The sequence below is a fragment of the Alligator sinensis genome, unplaced genomic scaffold (assembly GCF_000455745.1).
Source record: "Alligator sinensis unplaced genomic scaffold, ASM45574v1 scaffold31_1, whole genome shotgun sequence".
NCBI lineage: Eukaryota > Metazoa > Chordata > Crocodylia > Alligatoridae > Alligator > Alligator sinensis.
In genome coordinates, this window is record NW_005841884.1 from 857,191 (window position 1) to 874,740 (window position 17,550).

Here is a 17,550-nt window from a genome sequence, read left to right on the forward strand (position 1 = left end):
TCATTCTCCCGTTGTACTCAGCCTTAGTGAGGCTGCAGCTGGAGTACTGCATCCAGTTTTGGGCTCCACAATTCAAAAAGGATGTGGAGAAGCTTGAGAGAGTCCAGAGAAGAGCCACGCGCATGATCAGAGGTCAGGGAAGCAGACCCTACGAAGGCAGGCTGAGAACCCTGGGGCTCTTTAGCCTGGAAAAGCGCAGGCTCAGGGGTGATCTGATGGCCACCTATAAGTTTATCAGGGGTGACCACCAGTATCTGGGGGAACGTTTGTTCACCAGAGCGCCCCAAGGGATGACGACTAGGTCGAATGGTCATAAACTACTACAAGACCGTTTCAGGCTGGACATAAGGAAGAATTTCTTTACTGTCCGAGCCCCCAAGGTCTGGAACAGCCTGCCACCGGATGTGGTTCAAGCGCCTACATTGAACACCTTCAAGAGCAAACTGGATGCTCATCTTGCTGGGATCCTATGACCCCAGCTGACTTCCTGCCCTTTGGGCAGGGGGCTGGACTCGATGATCTTCCGAGGTTCCTTCCAGCCCTAATGTCTATGAAATCTATGAAAATATGGCCACAGCTGGTACACAGCTGGCACTGGCCAGATCAGGTGTGCAGGATCACACCCATGGATCAACCCCACACACCAACCCCGTGCAGGATCTTGGGGGCCAGAAGGTTGGGTATCACTGCTCTAGGCCTATATAGAATGAAAACAGCACCACTTAGCCTTACTTGTAAAATGTCACAAATGAAAAAAGTGGCATGCAGCAATATTACTGAAATAACCAGTGCCAAGCCTTACTTGTCGAGAAGGAACTGCTTGCTTTCCTGCTCCAGCGGTCTCCCTTGAAAGCCAGCACATAAACTGTATATCTCACCCCTTTTCCCAGTCCTTCCAACATGAACCTTTGGTCGTCAGGACCCAACTGCACTTCCTGCCAAACAAAGAACAGACAGGACAGCTCCACATGCTGCTTTAGCTCTCTCAGGCCATGTTGCTTCCCTGTTCTCTAGGCACTTTTAACTTCTCTTTTAGAAGTAAGCCTGATACAGGCAAAAAAAATACTGGTCAGAGGTAGGACATTATCACAGGGCTGTCTGCATATCTGCAGGCAGGCCAGCAGTTCCCTGTCCCTGGAAGAAGAATTTGAAGAAATGCTGAGCTTGCCCATTATACACCTTAGTACTACTCTAGGGACAGCAGGGAATAGGCTTCATGCACTTACCTGAATGAGATACCCCATGATCAAACTGCCCTTGGCCACATAGAACGATGTAAGAAATGAAAACCTGAAAGCACACCACTGTCCCCAATTTGAATGGGAATGTTCCATCTGTATAAAAGATGCATCTCCCCACACTTTACCCCCCAAGGGCAATTGCAATGGTATACGCCATTCAGTGAGACACCAGAAGGAGTAGTTAAGATGGAATATCCAATTCCTAATGACCCCTCTCCCCCAGTTAAATTCTAAGGTAGTGCACATGATTTCACTAATGGGAACTGACCGACTAAGCCCACTTGCCAGTTTGTGCTTTGAATTGGGGAAGTTTGTAACATGCAGGATTAAAAAGTTCCCATAACCTTGCTGGTGCCGTCTACACCCTGATAGGTCAGAGTGTAGCCATCGATTTGTGCAGTTGGTGGTGTCCAATTCACTATGCTGGTAGACTGTGTAACATCCGACACCCGGAGGTTCTTTGGAGGGTCAATTTCTATATGCAAACAAAAAAAGAATAAAAAACATGCCTTTATTATGCAAGTACCTTCAAGGAGAAGCAGTGCATAGACTGAACTTTCAGCACAGACCCTAGGGGTAAGGAAACTCTTAACTCCGGGTACTGTTAACACGGTGCAAGTAACCTATGGAAGGTAGATCCAGGGTTAACAGAGAAGACTGTGTGAAGTACAGTAAAAGAGTGAAGGGGGTTCAGAACTGGGATATTAAAGTCTGATACGGATCAGGTTTTAGATGTACTGGCAGCAGAGTTGCAACTGGAAAAGCACAAAGTATTGCCCCTCAAAGAAATAATAAATTAGCTCAGCAATAAACAGTGCCTTAGAGTGAGCATAGAGCACTAAGTTGCACTGGCAGAGCTGCCAGGACTAGAATGTTATGGTGTCCTGGTGGCCTGAATCTGGATGTCACAACAAAACTGTGTTAGAGAGGTGTACAATGCATTTGCCTTCCCCCTGTGTCCACATCAAGCTGATCTTCAGGTAGGGCTGCCAGTCCACACTTCTATAACCACTGAAGTTCTTCAGTATAAACCCTTCCCTCCTCCCTTTTGAAGAACAAGCCACACTGAAAACAAGCATGTGTACTTCTGCCTGCTAAAGATAGAGGTGTCAAGAGAACTAGATGGAAGGATACAAATTAAGCTGGTTCATCTCTTTCTTCACAAGTAAACACTACAAAGCACTTGGGGTTCTGTTCTCCATCCATGAAACATAGCAGGTTTTACATTTACCCACAGAACTCTCTACCAACAAATCTCTAGGTATGAGAGCATGCATGGGCAGATCTAGGATTTTGAAAAGGAGCATGCACATGGTAAGGTGCATCATCACACATTTTTCTCCAGGTAAAGAGAAACTAGAGGCTTTACTAATATGCTAGGGCCTAGAGCTGTATTATTCATCTTAAGATTGATGCAAAAACAAAAATAACTTTATTGGAAAGAGTTAAAAACAGGCTGTTGGACTATGACATAGGAGCTACATTACCAGAAGCAGCAAAATTGCAGAATAAAAACTTATCTTAGTGGAACACCTCAAAACCATTAAAAAGGAGAAAGGATCATTAACACCTGTGGGATGAAGAGTTTAGAAGAAATCAGGTAGACTTTAATAAGCCATGAAGTCAATTGACTCCCTCACTGTTGCCTGAATGGAAGTCCTGCTGCCACTGCCAGGCAGTTGGTTTTAAACTTTGGGTGGAGCAGAAATCAAAGGGGAGTGCGAGTGCACCAGTCCTCCTGGATCTGCCCCTGGGAGCATGGGTCCCTTCAAAGGCATTAAAATAAAACATTTTGCTATGCGCTTGTTCACCTTAGCAATATACAAGTGCAAACTAATCCACATCTCTGTTGTTCTGGTCTTTTTGGTAGGGTGGGTGTGACTGAAACCAAGTGAGAAGATTGCCTCTTGCAGGGACAACACAGGCCCACCTACACATACAGATTTGCTGTAGCTTTGTTTTCTAAACATGATATATGAAATTAAACATGAAGACCAGGGCAGCTTTATTTTTAACTAATAGCACTTCATGGCAATCATGAACCATAGAAAGTTATGGTTGGAAGGGACCTTAGCAGGTCATCTAGTCAAAGCAGGAACATCCCCAGCTGGATCATCCCAACCAACTAGCCAGGTTTTGAAAACCTCCAAGGATAGAGTTTCCACAACCTCTCTGGGTAACCTGTTCCAGTGTTTTATTACCCCCACAGTGAGAAAATTCTTCCTAATATCTAACCTAAACTTCCCTTATCTAACCTAAACTTCCCTTGTTGCAACTTGAGACTTGCTTCTTGTTCTGTCATCTGCCACCACTGAGAATAGTCCAGCTCCATCCTCTTTTGAACCCCCCTTAGGGTAGTTGAAGGCTGCTATTAAATCCCCTCTCAGTCTCTTTCTAGACTAAATATGACCAGTTCCCTCAGTCTTTCCTCGTAAGTCATGTCCCTTAGGCACCAGAAGTATTGTCTGGCATTATTCTCTACTGGGCATAGAGATGTGGTATCATTAGAGCACAACAATTTATGAGGTTTGCTCCCTGGAAAGATGCTTTCCTAGTTTCTGACCAGAAATTTTGAAAGAACAGAAGTGAAAGCAGTCCCTGCAGACTCTATCTGCAGGTGCTTTGGAAACATTTAGTTAATCCCACAAAGATCTCCACCCAAGTTGTCTCACTTCCTCTATTCCTTCTTATTTCAACCTGAGGTATTTCATAGGAAAGGCTGATATTTATGGAACAGTGCTATCTAGCAACACAGGCAGCTATATGCACTTATGACACAGCACCTCCTAATTTCAGTTCCCTGTTCTTCCAGAGCAGTTTCAATTCCCTGCTCTGCCAGAGTTCCTGTGTGAGGTTTGTTACATCACCTAGCCCCTCTGTGCCTTGGTTCCCCCCAAAATCAGACAGGTGTTCTGAGTACAAGCACAATAGAGACTGAGGTCCTCAGAGACTATTGTAATAGGGTGCCATGTAAGGAGGTAGGTAAAATTAGGACAACAGTAGTAGCCTGCACCCAGAGTTAAGAGCCAGTAGCACCTGAATTCTTTGTATGTAAAGTTTTTCTTTTATAAAATAGATAAGTAAATCTACATAGGTTAAGACACCTTTAAAAGGAGAAAGAGACAGGAGCAGAGACATTAGATTATACTTAGAAAGCCATTATTAACTATAAGACACCAGATATTCATTTTAATTAAAATATCTAACCTTGGGAATTCAGTGAATAAGGAGAGGCCCATCCCATTATATATAAAAGCAGAAATCCTGCCAGATTAGAACAGTGGAAGTTTATTCCCCCTCCCCATCTTGGGCAGCAGAGGGAGATCAAAATATTGGATTCACAGGGCAGAGAGAGAAATTAGCAGTGTTGTACTCCCATGATGCTACAGCTAGCATCTGTAGCGCTGTTCCCTTGGAATGCACAGCAAAATGTCCATTATCTTAGGAGACTCTTACAACTTGGATGCCAACAGAATTGCCTCTGGTCTAAACACTTCCATTTTGGGATCTCTACTACATGTCTCCTATTTTAATGATAGGAAAGGATAAGGAAAATCAGAGGGTATAAGTTGACTTGAATAAGATTTTCACAGTATTAATAGAGTCAGTTGAAAAATGTCTTGCTATTTCCTTAACACTGAAATGTTTCTCAGGAAGTGTGAATTTTGATATAAAGTTTGATCTAGAAAAAAAAATTAAATATTTCAATTTTCACCTTAAATGACTGCACTTGGAAAAGCTTGTGGTTTTTAAATCTAACTTGGAACAAAATGTTCAGATCCCAAAACAGTCATGAATTTCTTTCAAAGGATATTTCAGGGATTCTCATTATAATTTGAGGAGGGGGAGGGGAATCAAAATTTGAAATGCTGGAATTCCCTGCATAAAAATTCTGTATTCTTATTATAGCTAAGTGTCACCTGAGACCCTCTGTCTCAGAGCTTAGCTCATCTAACTTTGCTTTTGATAGTTCCAGGAGTGCTGGAGAGCATTTTGACTCCAAAGCATATGTCTCAGCTCAGGGCTGCTTTGCTTTCCAACTACACTCATTTGTATTAGGACTCAGGGGTTATACAAGATGGGATCACTGAAGTGCAGAATGTTCTCCAGCATCCCAATGTGTCTTTAGGCTGGATGCCTGAGTAAGGCAGCTGAAGTTTGGTTTCCACTTCTCTAGAAGCATGAAGTCCCCTTATGTTGGATGATTACTTCCTCTGATGAAATAAAAGGGGCCTAAGCTCCTGGTAGTGCTGTACCTTGTACATTCATTTACACCACTGCAAAGGTGTTAAATTCTACTGGGTCAGAAAAGCAACAGAGTAATCTACAGGCCCATTAGAGAGCTAATTCATTATCACTTAGATCTGTTCCATCTTCCATACTTAGCAGTCCATAACAACCCAGTAATTACGGCCACTAGACTTCCATTTGCCATATATTAATTGGCAAATTTACTGCCACATGGGAATACAAAAATAAATAAATAATACTGAAATATGAAATAATGAAAGAATAAAAGTATTTCTATCTTGCTTCCCTCCTGCCCCAGGATACCTGTCAATGCTTTAGTGTTTGCCTTCTTGCTTTGCTGGGCTCCCTTCTCAGCCCAGATGTAGATGATGTACTCCATGCCTGGCCTCAGTCCGGTCAGAGTGGTGACACTCTTGTCCTTCCCCACTGCCATCTCCTTCGCATCCTCATCAGGTAAGGTGTACCTCACCATGTACCTGTCTATGGGAGCCTGGACTCCCTGCCAAGAGATGGTGGCTGTGTCCTCTGTCACTCGGTCAGTCACCAGATTAATTGGGCTGTCAATTTCTATGAAGAAAAGTGCAGATTACTGGAATATTATGAACATACTCAGAAGCATCTCGTTGAATCTTTGGTTACTATCGCTTATTTTCATACTCTGAAGAGATGAGGAACCATATAAGGATTAACCTACTTCTGTGTTCTAGTATTCATGTCTCAGTGTCTAAATACTCATCTAGCTACTGACATTTCAAGATGTGAATAACTGGCTGGATGAAGGTCATGGCTGAGGAGCACCGACAGAACTGACTTGGCCATAGCAGAGTAAGAAATGTTGCAGGTTGAATGGAAAGGCTGAATTCTCTAGAAGGGCAGGACTGTTTTTGTTTTTGGGGGAAGACTCAACTCAAATCTGAGCTGTGTAAGGACTAAGGACTGCAATAGCAGAGGAGCTGCAAGTCAGAAGTGAGATTCATTAGTAGATCTGTCAGGGAAAGGGGCAGGACTGCTGTAACAGGAGGTGCTACTAGCAGAAGCTAAGACATGACACATTGACAGATGTGGGGAGACAGCAAGCACAGCATTTATTCAGGGAAGCTCTTATTCATGGCAACTCATTTACCCTGCCACAAAAGCATAAGTTACTTGTCTCCGCACCCCACGCTGGCATAAGTTACTTAGAGGATGGATCTTTGGGAGAGGATGGATCTTTCTCCCAAACAAAACTATGCTGCAACAACTCTTACGTAATATACTCTGACTTTCAAAGTGAAGGGAAAGACACATTCACAGCTAATACACCATATTGCAACAGCAGTATTACATCTGCTACTATAGTATCAGGTCTGAAAAATTCCCCTGAGTTACCTGTCACAGCTCTAGTGTCTGCCCTCTTGCTCTGCTGGGTTCCCTTCTCAGCCCAGATGTAGATGATGTACTCCACACCTGGCTTCAGGCCGGTAAGGGTGGTGATGCTCCTGTCCTTCCCCACTGCCATCTCTCTGGTGTCTCCATCAGGAGAGGTGTAGCTCACCATGTATCTGTCTATGGGAGCCTGGACCTGCTTCCACGAGATGGTGACTGTGTCCTCTGTCACTTGATGAGTCACCAGATTGGTTGGGCCATCAATTTCTGTGAAGGAAAGTACAGATTATGAAGATTCCCAATCACCCCCTTGAAGGTTTTGGTTTCTATGCCTTATTTCCAAACTCTTAGTGGGGAAGGACCATAAATCAATTAGCCTACTTATAGATCCATGTCTCAGTGATGAAACAGCAGTAGCCAGAATGCTGTTTAAGGGCTATAATAGTGGTCTGGATGAAGGAGAGATCTGAGGAGCCCTCACAAAGTGATCTTGGAGCAGAGGCGTTAGCCATGGAAACAAGAGATGCTGCAAATGAAGGGGAAAGTTTGACTTTCTTGAAAGGCCAAGACTAGGTTTTTTCTGTGGGAGGTAGGGGTTTCAATTAAAATCTTAGCTGTGTAAGGACTATGGAGCAGAAGAGCAGAGGTGTTGCAGTTCAGGGATGAGATCCATTAGTAGATCTGTGAGGGAAAGGGACAGGATTGCAGTAATAGGAGGTGTTAGTAGCAACGGTAAAACACATTGACAGATGTGTGAGGGAAGGCATGCACAGAATTTACTGATGCTGCATTTTACTTGTGGCAATTCATTTACCTCATAACAAGCAACTGTTTCTGAGGGCCTCCAAACACCTACATGTTCTTCAGAACACGGCTCTATGGCAACAGGTCCTATGTGATATGCTCTACATTACAAGCTAGGAGAAGGAGGTTGGTCACATTCTCAGCCAAAGCACCATGTGGCCTCCATCTACAGTTGTAGCACTGTGTCCCCAAATTCCCCCCAAGTTACCTGTCAGTACTTCAGTGCTTGCCCTCTTGCTCTGTTGAGTTCCCTTCTCAGCCCAGATATAGATGATATACTCCATGCCTGGCCTCAGTCCCGTCAGGGTGATGCTCCTATCCTTCCCCACTGCCATCTCTCTGGTGTCCCCATCAAGAGAGGTGTAGCTCACCATATATCTGTCTATGGGTGCCTGAACACCCGTCCAGGAGATAGTGGCTGTGTTCTCTGTCACTCGGTCAGCTACTAGATTAGTTGGGCTGTCAATTTCTGTGAAACAAAAAAATGCAAACATTAAAACATTATGAAGATTCCCAAGTGTTACAGGGCACTAAGGTGCCTGCTCCTATAAAAGCAGGAACTGTTGAGGGAGAGGGTCTAAGAGCCAGGCAGAAGCCCACAGGTGCAGGTTACTGTGGCAACAGGCTAAAAAGTAAATTAGCCTGCACCTGCACCCAGTCAGCTGACCGGGAGAGGCAGGCCCTGGGCAAATATAAACCCCAGGGCTGGGAGTAGGAAGGGGGTTCTCTGTCAGCAGCCGAGAGGGAAGGAGCTCTCAGAGAAGCAGCTCACGAGAGAGGCTTGGCTGCTTGTTCTACCTGGGGTAGGATTAAGGGGCTCCAGGACTTCACCCAAGACTCTGGCTTACAAGGCACTTAGTGCTGGGAGAAACTGGAGGTTTTAAAGGAACAGAGCACACCCGGAACCGCTTATATTGGTTATAGCCCAGGGGCTCAGATTTTAGTTGCTGTTTGACCGGTGGATTGGGCTAAGGCTATTGGGGAAGGAGGAGGCCTCATTGGGGGCCCACGACAGTGTGGGGACCCCAGCGCCAGAGAAGGGTGCAGCAATCAGAGGGTGAGAAGACCCCAGCGCCAGTGTGCGGCATGGAGACAGGGCCGCGGAGAGCCCAGCGAGGGGCTGAGTTATAACAAGGCCCAGGAGAGACAACGTCAATACCATCTGCAAGGCTTGGGGCATGCTAAAGGGGCGGTTTGGAGCCACGCATCTAGCCCATAAGGCTAAGGGTGTCCCATGAATCATCCATTTTAAAGCGGGATGCCAAGGGGTCTAAGAACCCACAGGGTTCAGAGGGGTCCAGCAAGACCATGTCCAGGCAATAAGATCAAGGGTAGCCTCTCTATATTAAAAGTACTAGCAAGATGTGGTGGGTGAGAAAGAGGGTGCCTGTTGGGCAAGATTGGCACAGTCAAGGAGCCCTAGGAGTATCATGGCCATCCCTGGGGACCCCATTCTGTGACACCAAGCATCTCCTTAAAGCTTCTAGTCTCAACACTTTATTTTTGCTATTCCTAGGAGGTGACAGACCATATATTTGTTGACCTACTCATACATCCCTGTCTCAGTGCCTAAACATGAATCTTACTACTGGTGTTTCAGGACAGGAATAGTAGGATAGATGAAAGACAGGGCTGAGGAGCACTAGCAGAACTTCCCTGGCTAGAAGCCTCAGTGGTGGAACAGCAAGGGATGCTCCTGGTAAAATAGTAAGGTCAGAAATGGATTTTTTTTCTGGGTTAGTGGTTTCAACTCAAAATCTAAGCTGTGTAAGAACTAAGGGCCAGAACAGGAGAAATGCTGTAGTTCATGAAAGGAATCCATTAGCAGATCTGTCAGAGAAAGTGGCAGTACTGATATAACAGGTGGTGCAACTAGCTACAATTAAAATATGTTAATAGATGTGTAAGTAACAGCACTTACAGCATTTATTCATGCTGTATCTTATGCATGGCAATTCATTCACCCTCTCACAATAGCAGCTGTTTCTCGGAGCCTTAAGGTGCCTAAGGGGCATACATTTCTTCAAAACAAGACTGTATTGCAATAAGTCATATATGACACTATGTAACAACTTGGTCATGGGGAGGGGAGACAAATACATAGCTAATGCACCACACGGAATCAACAATGCTCCATTTGCTACTGTGGTATCACGTCCCAGAGATTCCCCCAAGTTACCTGTCACAGCTCTAGTGTCTTCCCTCTTGCTCTGTTGGGTTCCTTTCTCAGCCCAGATGTAAATAATGTACTCCACACCTGGCCTCAGTCCAGTCAGAGTGGTGATGCTCTTGTCCTTCCCGACTGCCATCTCCCTTTTGTCTCCATCAGGAGAGGTGTAGCTCACCATGTATCTGTCTATTGGAGCCTGGACCTGCTTCCAAGAGATGGTGGCTGTGTCCTCTGTCACTTGATCGGTCACCAGGTTAGTTGGGCTGTCAATTTCTGTGACAGAAAGCAGATTATTAGAATATTATGAAGATTCCCAAGTAACTCCTTGGAGCTTTTGGTCTGTACACCTTATTTTCATGCTCCTTGGCTATGAAGCATCATATATGGGTTGATCTACTTTTATGTTCATGTCTCAGTGGCTAAACACCATTTCTCCTGCTTATTTCTATAAGCAAAAGCTTAGATTATGACAAATATGATTGACTGATGCTGAAGCTATTGCCATTCAGCAACTCCTTTTCCATGTTCAAAGCTTTCTTATGAGGCAGTGTGAGGTGGAGACGAAAATAGGCCTGCTTCTTTGCAAGTCCCATCATCCTAGCCTTGCTGAGTAAGCATCCTTTTCACTACAAGTGGTTCAGGACTTGGGTACATTGGAAGAATTTACAGAGGTTCTGGCCTGGAGTAGTAAAGTGTATCATGGGTCAGGATCAAGATGAATTTACAGAGCTGTGCCAACCAAGGAATACTAGGGAATTAGTACATCAGTTCCCAGATTTTCTAGGTACATGACTCAACTTCCGGTCAACTTGCATCCCAACTTCCAGAAAAGACTCTTACAAGAGAATTATATGAGGCTCACAACTGTGTTCATAAATGCTGTTGCCCTATTTGGAATTATGTTACTTAATTTGGGAACCACTAACATAAGCAAAATCTGTGACAGGTTGTCAGATCTCTGTGGGGGAAACTTGCACAAAACTGAGGTGCATCTTGGAACTGACAACACAACCTATTACAGAAAATCAGAATTAACTAAATACGACTGGAGCTAGGCTCTAAATATCAAACCTGAAGTTTATTGAAGCATGTAATGTGTCCATGTCATCTATGGTGGTAGATGATGGAACAAAAACAAAGCAAGTCTTCAGAAAAGGTTTATGATATGTCTTCTGTTAGTATTACATCACAAAGATCCTCCCCCAGGTTACCTGTCAGTGCCTTAGTGTCTGCCCTTTTGCTCTGCTGGGTTCCTTTCTCAGCCCAGATGTAGATGATGTACTCCATGCCTGGCCTCAGTCCCGTCAGGGTGGTAATACTCCTGTCATTCCCCACAGCCATCTCCCTGCTGTCTCCATCAGGAGAAGTGTAGCTCACCATGTATCTGTCTATGGGAGCCTGAACTGCCCTCCAGGAGATGGTGGCTGTGTCCTCTGTCACTGGATCAGTCACCAGGTTAGTTGGACTGTCAATTTCTTTAAGAGAAAGTTTAAACATGAAAAATCAAAATGTGTTGGAACGAGGTTCCTTTGCCTCAGGGAATCCATCAGTTTCTTTTATATTTTTTTACTCTGATTTCTGAACAAAGGTGGGTCTGTACCACAAAGTTTGACAATGCCTGAATCTGAAGTTTTAACTTAGGTACACCTTCATTCTTGACAGTCCTGGTGGTAGGCTACTAGGCTTTGCTTTTTAAAGCTAACAGTACAGCCACTCTCTGAACCAATACACAGGAAAAGCCACATGAAGCAAGGTACTATTGCCTTTTGGTCCCCTTCAGATCACATCCTCTGTGGCATACCTAAGCACCTTCTAATTTGGAAGCAGAAGTGAGAGAACCAAGGTTTCAGAGACTGGCTGGGGTCCTGCCACTGGGAGACTGCATGGATACCCTATGTTGTTATCTCATTATGTCCTTTCCTCCTTCAGCAAAGGTAATGGAATAGTTAGTATTACTGGTATTATCACAGGGATGACCTGAAGTTTAAAGGTTCAAGATTGTTTGCAACAGGTTAAAGAATCAGCATCATAAGATTACGATGGCAACCATAACTGTGGTGAGCAGTAGTGTAACTGGCAAGGGACGGGTGGTAACCCGGGCATAAGCCCTAGGTGCTTCCTTTGAAAATGGTGGGACGGGGCACAGCTAGTGGCTGGCCATGTTGCTGCCCCTGGCCACGCAGCAGCCAGCACTGCCCCATCTGCTGCCACTGCACAGGGCAGAGAGCTGCCCAGCTGTGCATCTGCTGGTGAGACAAATGCCTATCCATAACTAAGGTTTCCCAAGGAAAGAAAAGGAAGTCAAAAGGTTAGAGCACCAACTGGGCACCTAGGAAACCAGGTTTCAATATCCTACTCCAGCAAAGACTTCCCATGTGACCTTTAACAGATCACTTAGAGCCAGATCCTTTTCTACCTATCTGATGCCTATGTAGACCAAGTCATAAAAATGTGGTGAGAAGGAGGTGGACCCACCCACTTTTTTATTAGCAGATGTACTTACCTAAGTGCAATCTTATTCCACCCTCTCTGAGGGTCTGAAAAACTTAATACAAAAGGTAGGTAGATCTTCCTCCTCTTCCTCACTGTTCTTTTGTGACTTCATTTTAAAGCTAAGATAACAACGTGTTACAAAAGTATTAATGGATTTTCAGGGACCTGAGCAGTACAGGGACTCACACTTTGGCATCTAATTAATGGACTAGGAACTGTGTATCTCTGTCTCAGTCTCCCATTTAAGAATGGGGATATCTGCCCTACCTCACAGGAGTGTTATCAGAAAAAATACTTTAAAAGATTCTGGAGGTGCCCAATTGCTATAAAATAATGGGTGTCCTAAAAGTACTTAAGACAGACAGTTGGAAAGGCATTGTTTTCACAAATGGAGATTGCTCATTCGACCAGTAATTACAGTAGATCCTGTCAACAGTGAATTAGAACACAGTAATTTTTTTATGATGATACTGAACAGACTTCACTGCAAGAGGCATTAGGCAGCAAACAATTTGTTATACTGAGCCTCTCCTCAAAGTGAACCTGTGCTTTGACAAGAGACACTTCACTCAAAAAACAAACAAACAAACAAAAAAACAGGTAATTGTAAGCTTGTAACTGGATTGGGGCCCAGGGGCAGCCATGACCTCCCCCACCCCGGTGGCAACTCAGCTCCTGTGCTGCTTGGGCTCCTTCAGTACCCTTCCTTTTCCTCTTTCCTGACATGACTGATAAATTAATTAGGTTACAAAAAGGGAGGTTGCCCCAGGATCCCCAAATGAGCCCTCTTCTATTCCTGGTCCAGTAAGTACCTCCCAGACCCAGCTGATCTCAGTTTTACCCTCAATATTAAGTGAGGCCCTCCTGGCCCTATCCATGTTCCCAGGGAACCAGTTGCCTTAAGGCCTATTCATGTCCTCCTTCAACCCTTACAGCCATAGCCATGCCTCATAGATGTTACTTTAGATTGTCCACTGGGCCTGTGGTAGCCCCGCCTGTTAACCATCTAGCCCTTCTAGCCCAGGGGTCAGCAACCCCTGGCACGCATGCCGAGCATGGCACGCAAGGCCATTTTGCTTGGCACACCACCACCAGCCCAGTCTCTAAGCAGCTGTTGCCAGCCAAGGAGCCCAGGCTGCTCCCAGCAGGAAGCTGGGAGGCTGCAAGCCCTGCTGCAAGCAGACTGGGCTCCATGGGCTGGCTGCAGCCAGGAGGCTGTAAACAGCTGCTCCGGGCTCTGCCATGTCGGCACTTCGGCACCTTCCAAGGTAGACATTGTGGTTTTTTTGGCACGGCAGCCAAAAAACATTGCCTACCCCTGTTCTAGCCTGTCATATCCCTGGCCCTGACAAGACTCTCTTCTCCCCAGGCCCCAATCTGGCTTCCATCTCTCCTAGAGTTCAGCCCCCCTAGTCCTTTTAGCATGCCATGGACTTAGCCTTCTGCTCTCTGGGCCCCTGGCCCTTGCCATGCTGCTGTAGTCTTATCCAAGCCCTCAGCCTTCTGGGTCCCTAACTCCAGCCTGGGCTGCTTCTGCTCACATTCCAGTCAGCCCACTGGGCCCCTGTCTCTGGCAAGGCTCTCTCTTCTCTGGGTACCTGGCCCTAATCCCTTTCTAGGTTTGACCCTCCTGGTTCAAGCCTGCTCTGACCTTAGCCCTGCATTCCCTGGGCCCCTGGCCCTTGCACAGTGGCTGTAGCCCTCTCTCAGCCCCTGACCCTAGGCTGGACTATTTCCACCACCCCAGGCTTCTGCCCTTCTAGGTCTCTGACCCAAGCTGAGTTTCTTCCACTACCCCAGACTTCTGCTCTCAGGGTTTCTGACTCCAGGCTGGGCTGCTTCCACTAGCCTTGACCCTGCTAGCCTCAGCTTGTGCGAGACCACAGCCCTCTGGGCCTCCAACCCCAGGCTTAGCTGCCTGACCCTGGCTTTAGCTCTCCTAGACTTGGCCTAATGCAGCACACGCGTCTCGGCACCCCAAGTCCCCGACTGCAGGCTAGACTGCCTGCTACTGAGTGCTTGCAAGGCACCCCTCCATGGCCTCCAGCCCTCCCCTGATAGCCACATCCGGTCCTCCAGTATTGATAAGAATATAAACACAAGAAACTGGATATCTAACAAAAATCTCCCCACACTGGGGCTTAACTATCCTGCAAGTCATAAGTCCCCCTTTCACTTGAAGCTCAAGAGGACTGGTCAGTTCCTCTCCTGAAGCCAGCTAGCTCAGGACCTCCTCTCTCCTGCTGTCTGTAGGGCCAGACTGACCCTCCCTGCTCCTATTGCTGGGTTTACATACTCTGGAGCACTGCCTGTTCTGGTCAGGTGACCCTAATTAAGCATAGAGGATGCCCTTTGGGCTTAATGGGATGCCTGCTTGTTGCGGTGCAGCTAGCTCCTGCTCAGCTGTCTGCTGCAAATTTTCCTTGAAGTAACAGAAGCCCCTGGCTCCCTGTTACAAACCTGAACTCGCCACTTCATTCTTTTACCCCATTACCTGTCACAGCTGTAGTGTTCGTGCTCTTGCTCTGCTGGGTTCCTTTCTCAGCCCAGATGTAGATGGTGTACTCCACACCTGGCCTCAGTCCTGTCAGGGTGTGGACACTTCTGTCCTGCCCCACTGGCAGCTCCCTGGCATCACCATCAGGAGAGGTGTAGTTCACCATGTACCTGTCTATGGGAGCCCGGACTCCCTTCCAGGAGATGGTGGCTGTGTCCTCTGTTACTCGGTCAGTCACCAAGTTAGTTGGGCCGTCCATTTCTGTTAAGAGAAGGTTTAAAAGTGATAAGCTAAAAGATGCCCTAAAGGAGAACTCTGATAGTGGCTCTGACATTCAGAATCAAACCCCACATATCTTCTCCCTTGCTAACAGTTACCTGTCACAGCTTTAGTGCTTGTCCGCTTGCTTTGATGGGCTCCCTTCTCAGCCCAGATATAGATGATGTACTCCATGCCAGGTCTCAGTCCAGTCAGAGTGGTCATGCTCTTGTCTTTCCTGACTGCCACCTCCTTGCTGTCCCCATCAGCTGTGGTGTAGCTCACCATGTACCCGTCTATGGGAGCCTGGACCCCCTTCCAGGAAATGGTGGCTGTGTCCTCTGTCACTCGGTCAGTCACTAGGTTAGTTGGGCCATCTATTCCTGTAAAAACAAATTTGAAAGTACAGAGTTAAAAGTCTCAAGAGTGACATCCCAGACTAACCAGTTAGACAATTTGTTTATTTATTTCTTTTCCTTCAAATTATCCATACGGCACTTGCAGCAGGTCAGAATATTTTCCACTGTTTTCTATCTGACAAACATTAGCTCATACTTATCTGTTTTGAAGCAACGCAAGTTTCATTTGGCTACATCCTGGTCTGTGCACCCTGTGCGGGCCGAGAGCGGTCCAAGGCTTTCGGGGGCGCGCGGCAATTTGTGGCTGGGAGCCCGCAATGGTAGGGTGGGTACTTTTGCACGACGAACTAGAATTAGGCATGGACTCATAGCGGTTAATTAAAGATTGTTTTACTTACACCGTAGGTGGTCGCGGTGCAGGCAGGAAAAACTTTCTTGAGTTGCAGTTACAGACAAACACAAGTGGAGTTTGCTAGGCTCCACTGAAGACACGCGCACGGAGTTTGCTAGGCTCCGCAAAACAAACACGACAGAGCTCTGGATACCCTTGACGAGCGCGCAAAACCGTAGATACGTCTTAAGAATTTAACAAACGAGACGGGAAGAGGTTGGTGGTTGATCAGGCCGCCGAACTCCTCCGAGACGCACACAAAGTTTCTATTACTCTGCCGCGTGCTCAGAGTCCCCACGAGATGGTTGTGGAGTCCTCTACCACTTGGGCAGAAACTGCTCAAACCTCTTATACGACTAGCAAGCCAATCGCTAGCTGCCACGTGGGAATAATTTAGAAACAGCCAATAGTGGGAAACAAATTTACATACGGGTGGCGGGAACTCCTTTGCACCGGGGTTTTCTCTCTGCAGCTGACAATTGCACCGTGCAAAGAAAGCTCCATGTGTCGGGAAATAATTCTGCAGTGCCGAAGCGCACACATAATCATTGGGTCATGACACACCCAAGCCACCATTGAGACCATTCAGAATGCAGAAAGATTTAAGGATGCCATTAGTGAGTCAGTTAACTTCTGAGGCTGGATCAGACAGCTCAGAGTCCTTCTTTGATGAATCAGGCACATATAATGGCTCTTTAAAACTTTAACTTTTTTGTGGAAAGATTGGCACCCTTTGCATTAATAGCTATTTAGAATCCAGGGGACCAGTCCATATTAGATTGATACCATATAGAGAGAGGTGGAATGTGAGGATAATAATGATACTTAATTCAGTTCATCTTCAAATTACTGGTTAACAGCAATAAGTAATTTGTCCTCAAGATAGCATGCCTCGTAAGGCAAGTACTGTCATCCTCATTTGGTAAAGGACAACACTGAGCCAAAATGGCTAACTGGCTTGCCCAGGGACATGCATCAGAGTCATGAGTTCCCAGTGCCCACCTTTGTACTATTGCATTTACACTGTTACCTGACACAGGGCACCTTAAAAAAAAAATCAATATTGTTCAGTAGAGCCTTCTGGGCTAAGGACAGAAATGACACATAGACCACTATAAGTATTTGGAAACCAGTTAAAATCTGTAACACAACAGAAGCTCAATACACATAAACCGCTTTCAAAATGGCTGAAACTGGTTTAGGATAAACCTGGATGGATGGTAGTATCAGACTTAACTGATTTAAGTTAAATCGATTTATTGAACTTCTGTCCTAGATCCCCTCCAGATTCAAGCTGTCTACTCCAACAGAGCTAGAATGTGTTTTCTAGCACCCCCAGCTTCTGACCTGGGCATAGGCAGCAGAAGCGGGGGCTAATGGGGCTTAGCGCCCCCCCCCCCGCCCAAACGCAGGGCAGTGGTAAGGCCGCAAGGCAGCCTGGCCAAGGGCTTCTGGCAGCTGCAGCAGGGGTGAGGAGGGGCGAGGAGGGGCTGGGGCTGGTGGGGCATGGGACTGAGCCACAAGCAGCTTTTCCAGGAGGCACGCCTCCTGTTTCTATGCACACCCCGGGAGGCATGGGGGGGCATGTGCCCCCAGATCTTTGCAGGGTAGGGCAGGATGCTGCTGCGGGCTGGAGACAGGGTTATGCTGGGCTCTTCCTGGGGATGACTCAGAGCAGGGCAGGGTGGGCACAGGGGTCCCAGGGGCTCTGTCCCCTCCAG

General features: G+C 46.4%; 1 protein-coding gene across 1 annotated transcript in view; it reads right to left on the bottom strand.

Moving 5' to 3' along the window:
- TNN (tenascin N) overlaps positions 1–17,550 on the bottom strand; it is a 51,848-nt gene that overhangs the window by 11,178 nt on the left and 23,120 nt on the right. The window contains exons 9-17 of the mRNA XM_014516919.2: positions 15,199–15,462; positions 14,819–15,082; positions 11,043–11,306; positions 9,841–10,104; positions 7,870–8,130; positions 6,861–7,124; positions 5,796–6,059; positions 1,586–1,716; positions 803–935 (exon numbers count right to left, since the gene is read on the bottom strand). Coding sequence (XP_014372405.1) covers positions 803–935; positions 1,586–1,716; positions 5,796–6,059; positions 6,861–7,124; positions 7,870–8,130; positions 9,841–10,104; positions 11,043–11,306; positions 14,819–15,082; positions 15,199–15,462 — 2,109 coding nt within the window. The remainder of the gene's footprint in view (positions 1–802; positions 936–1,585; positions 1,717–5,795; positions 6,060–6,860; positions 7,125–7,869; positions 8,131–9,840; positions 10,105–11,042; positions 11,307–14,818; positions 15,083–15,198; positions 15,463–17,550) is intronic.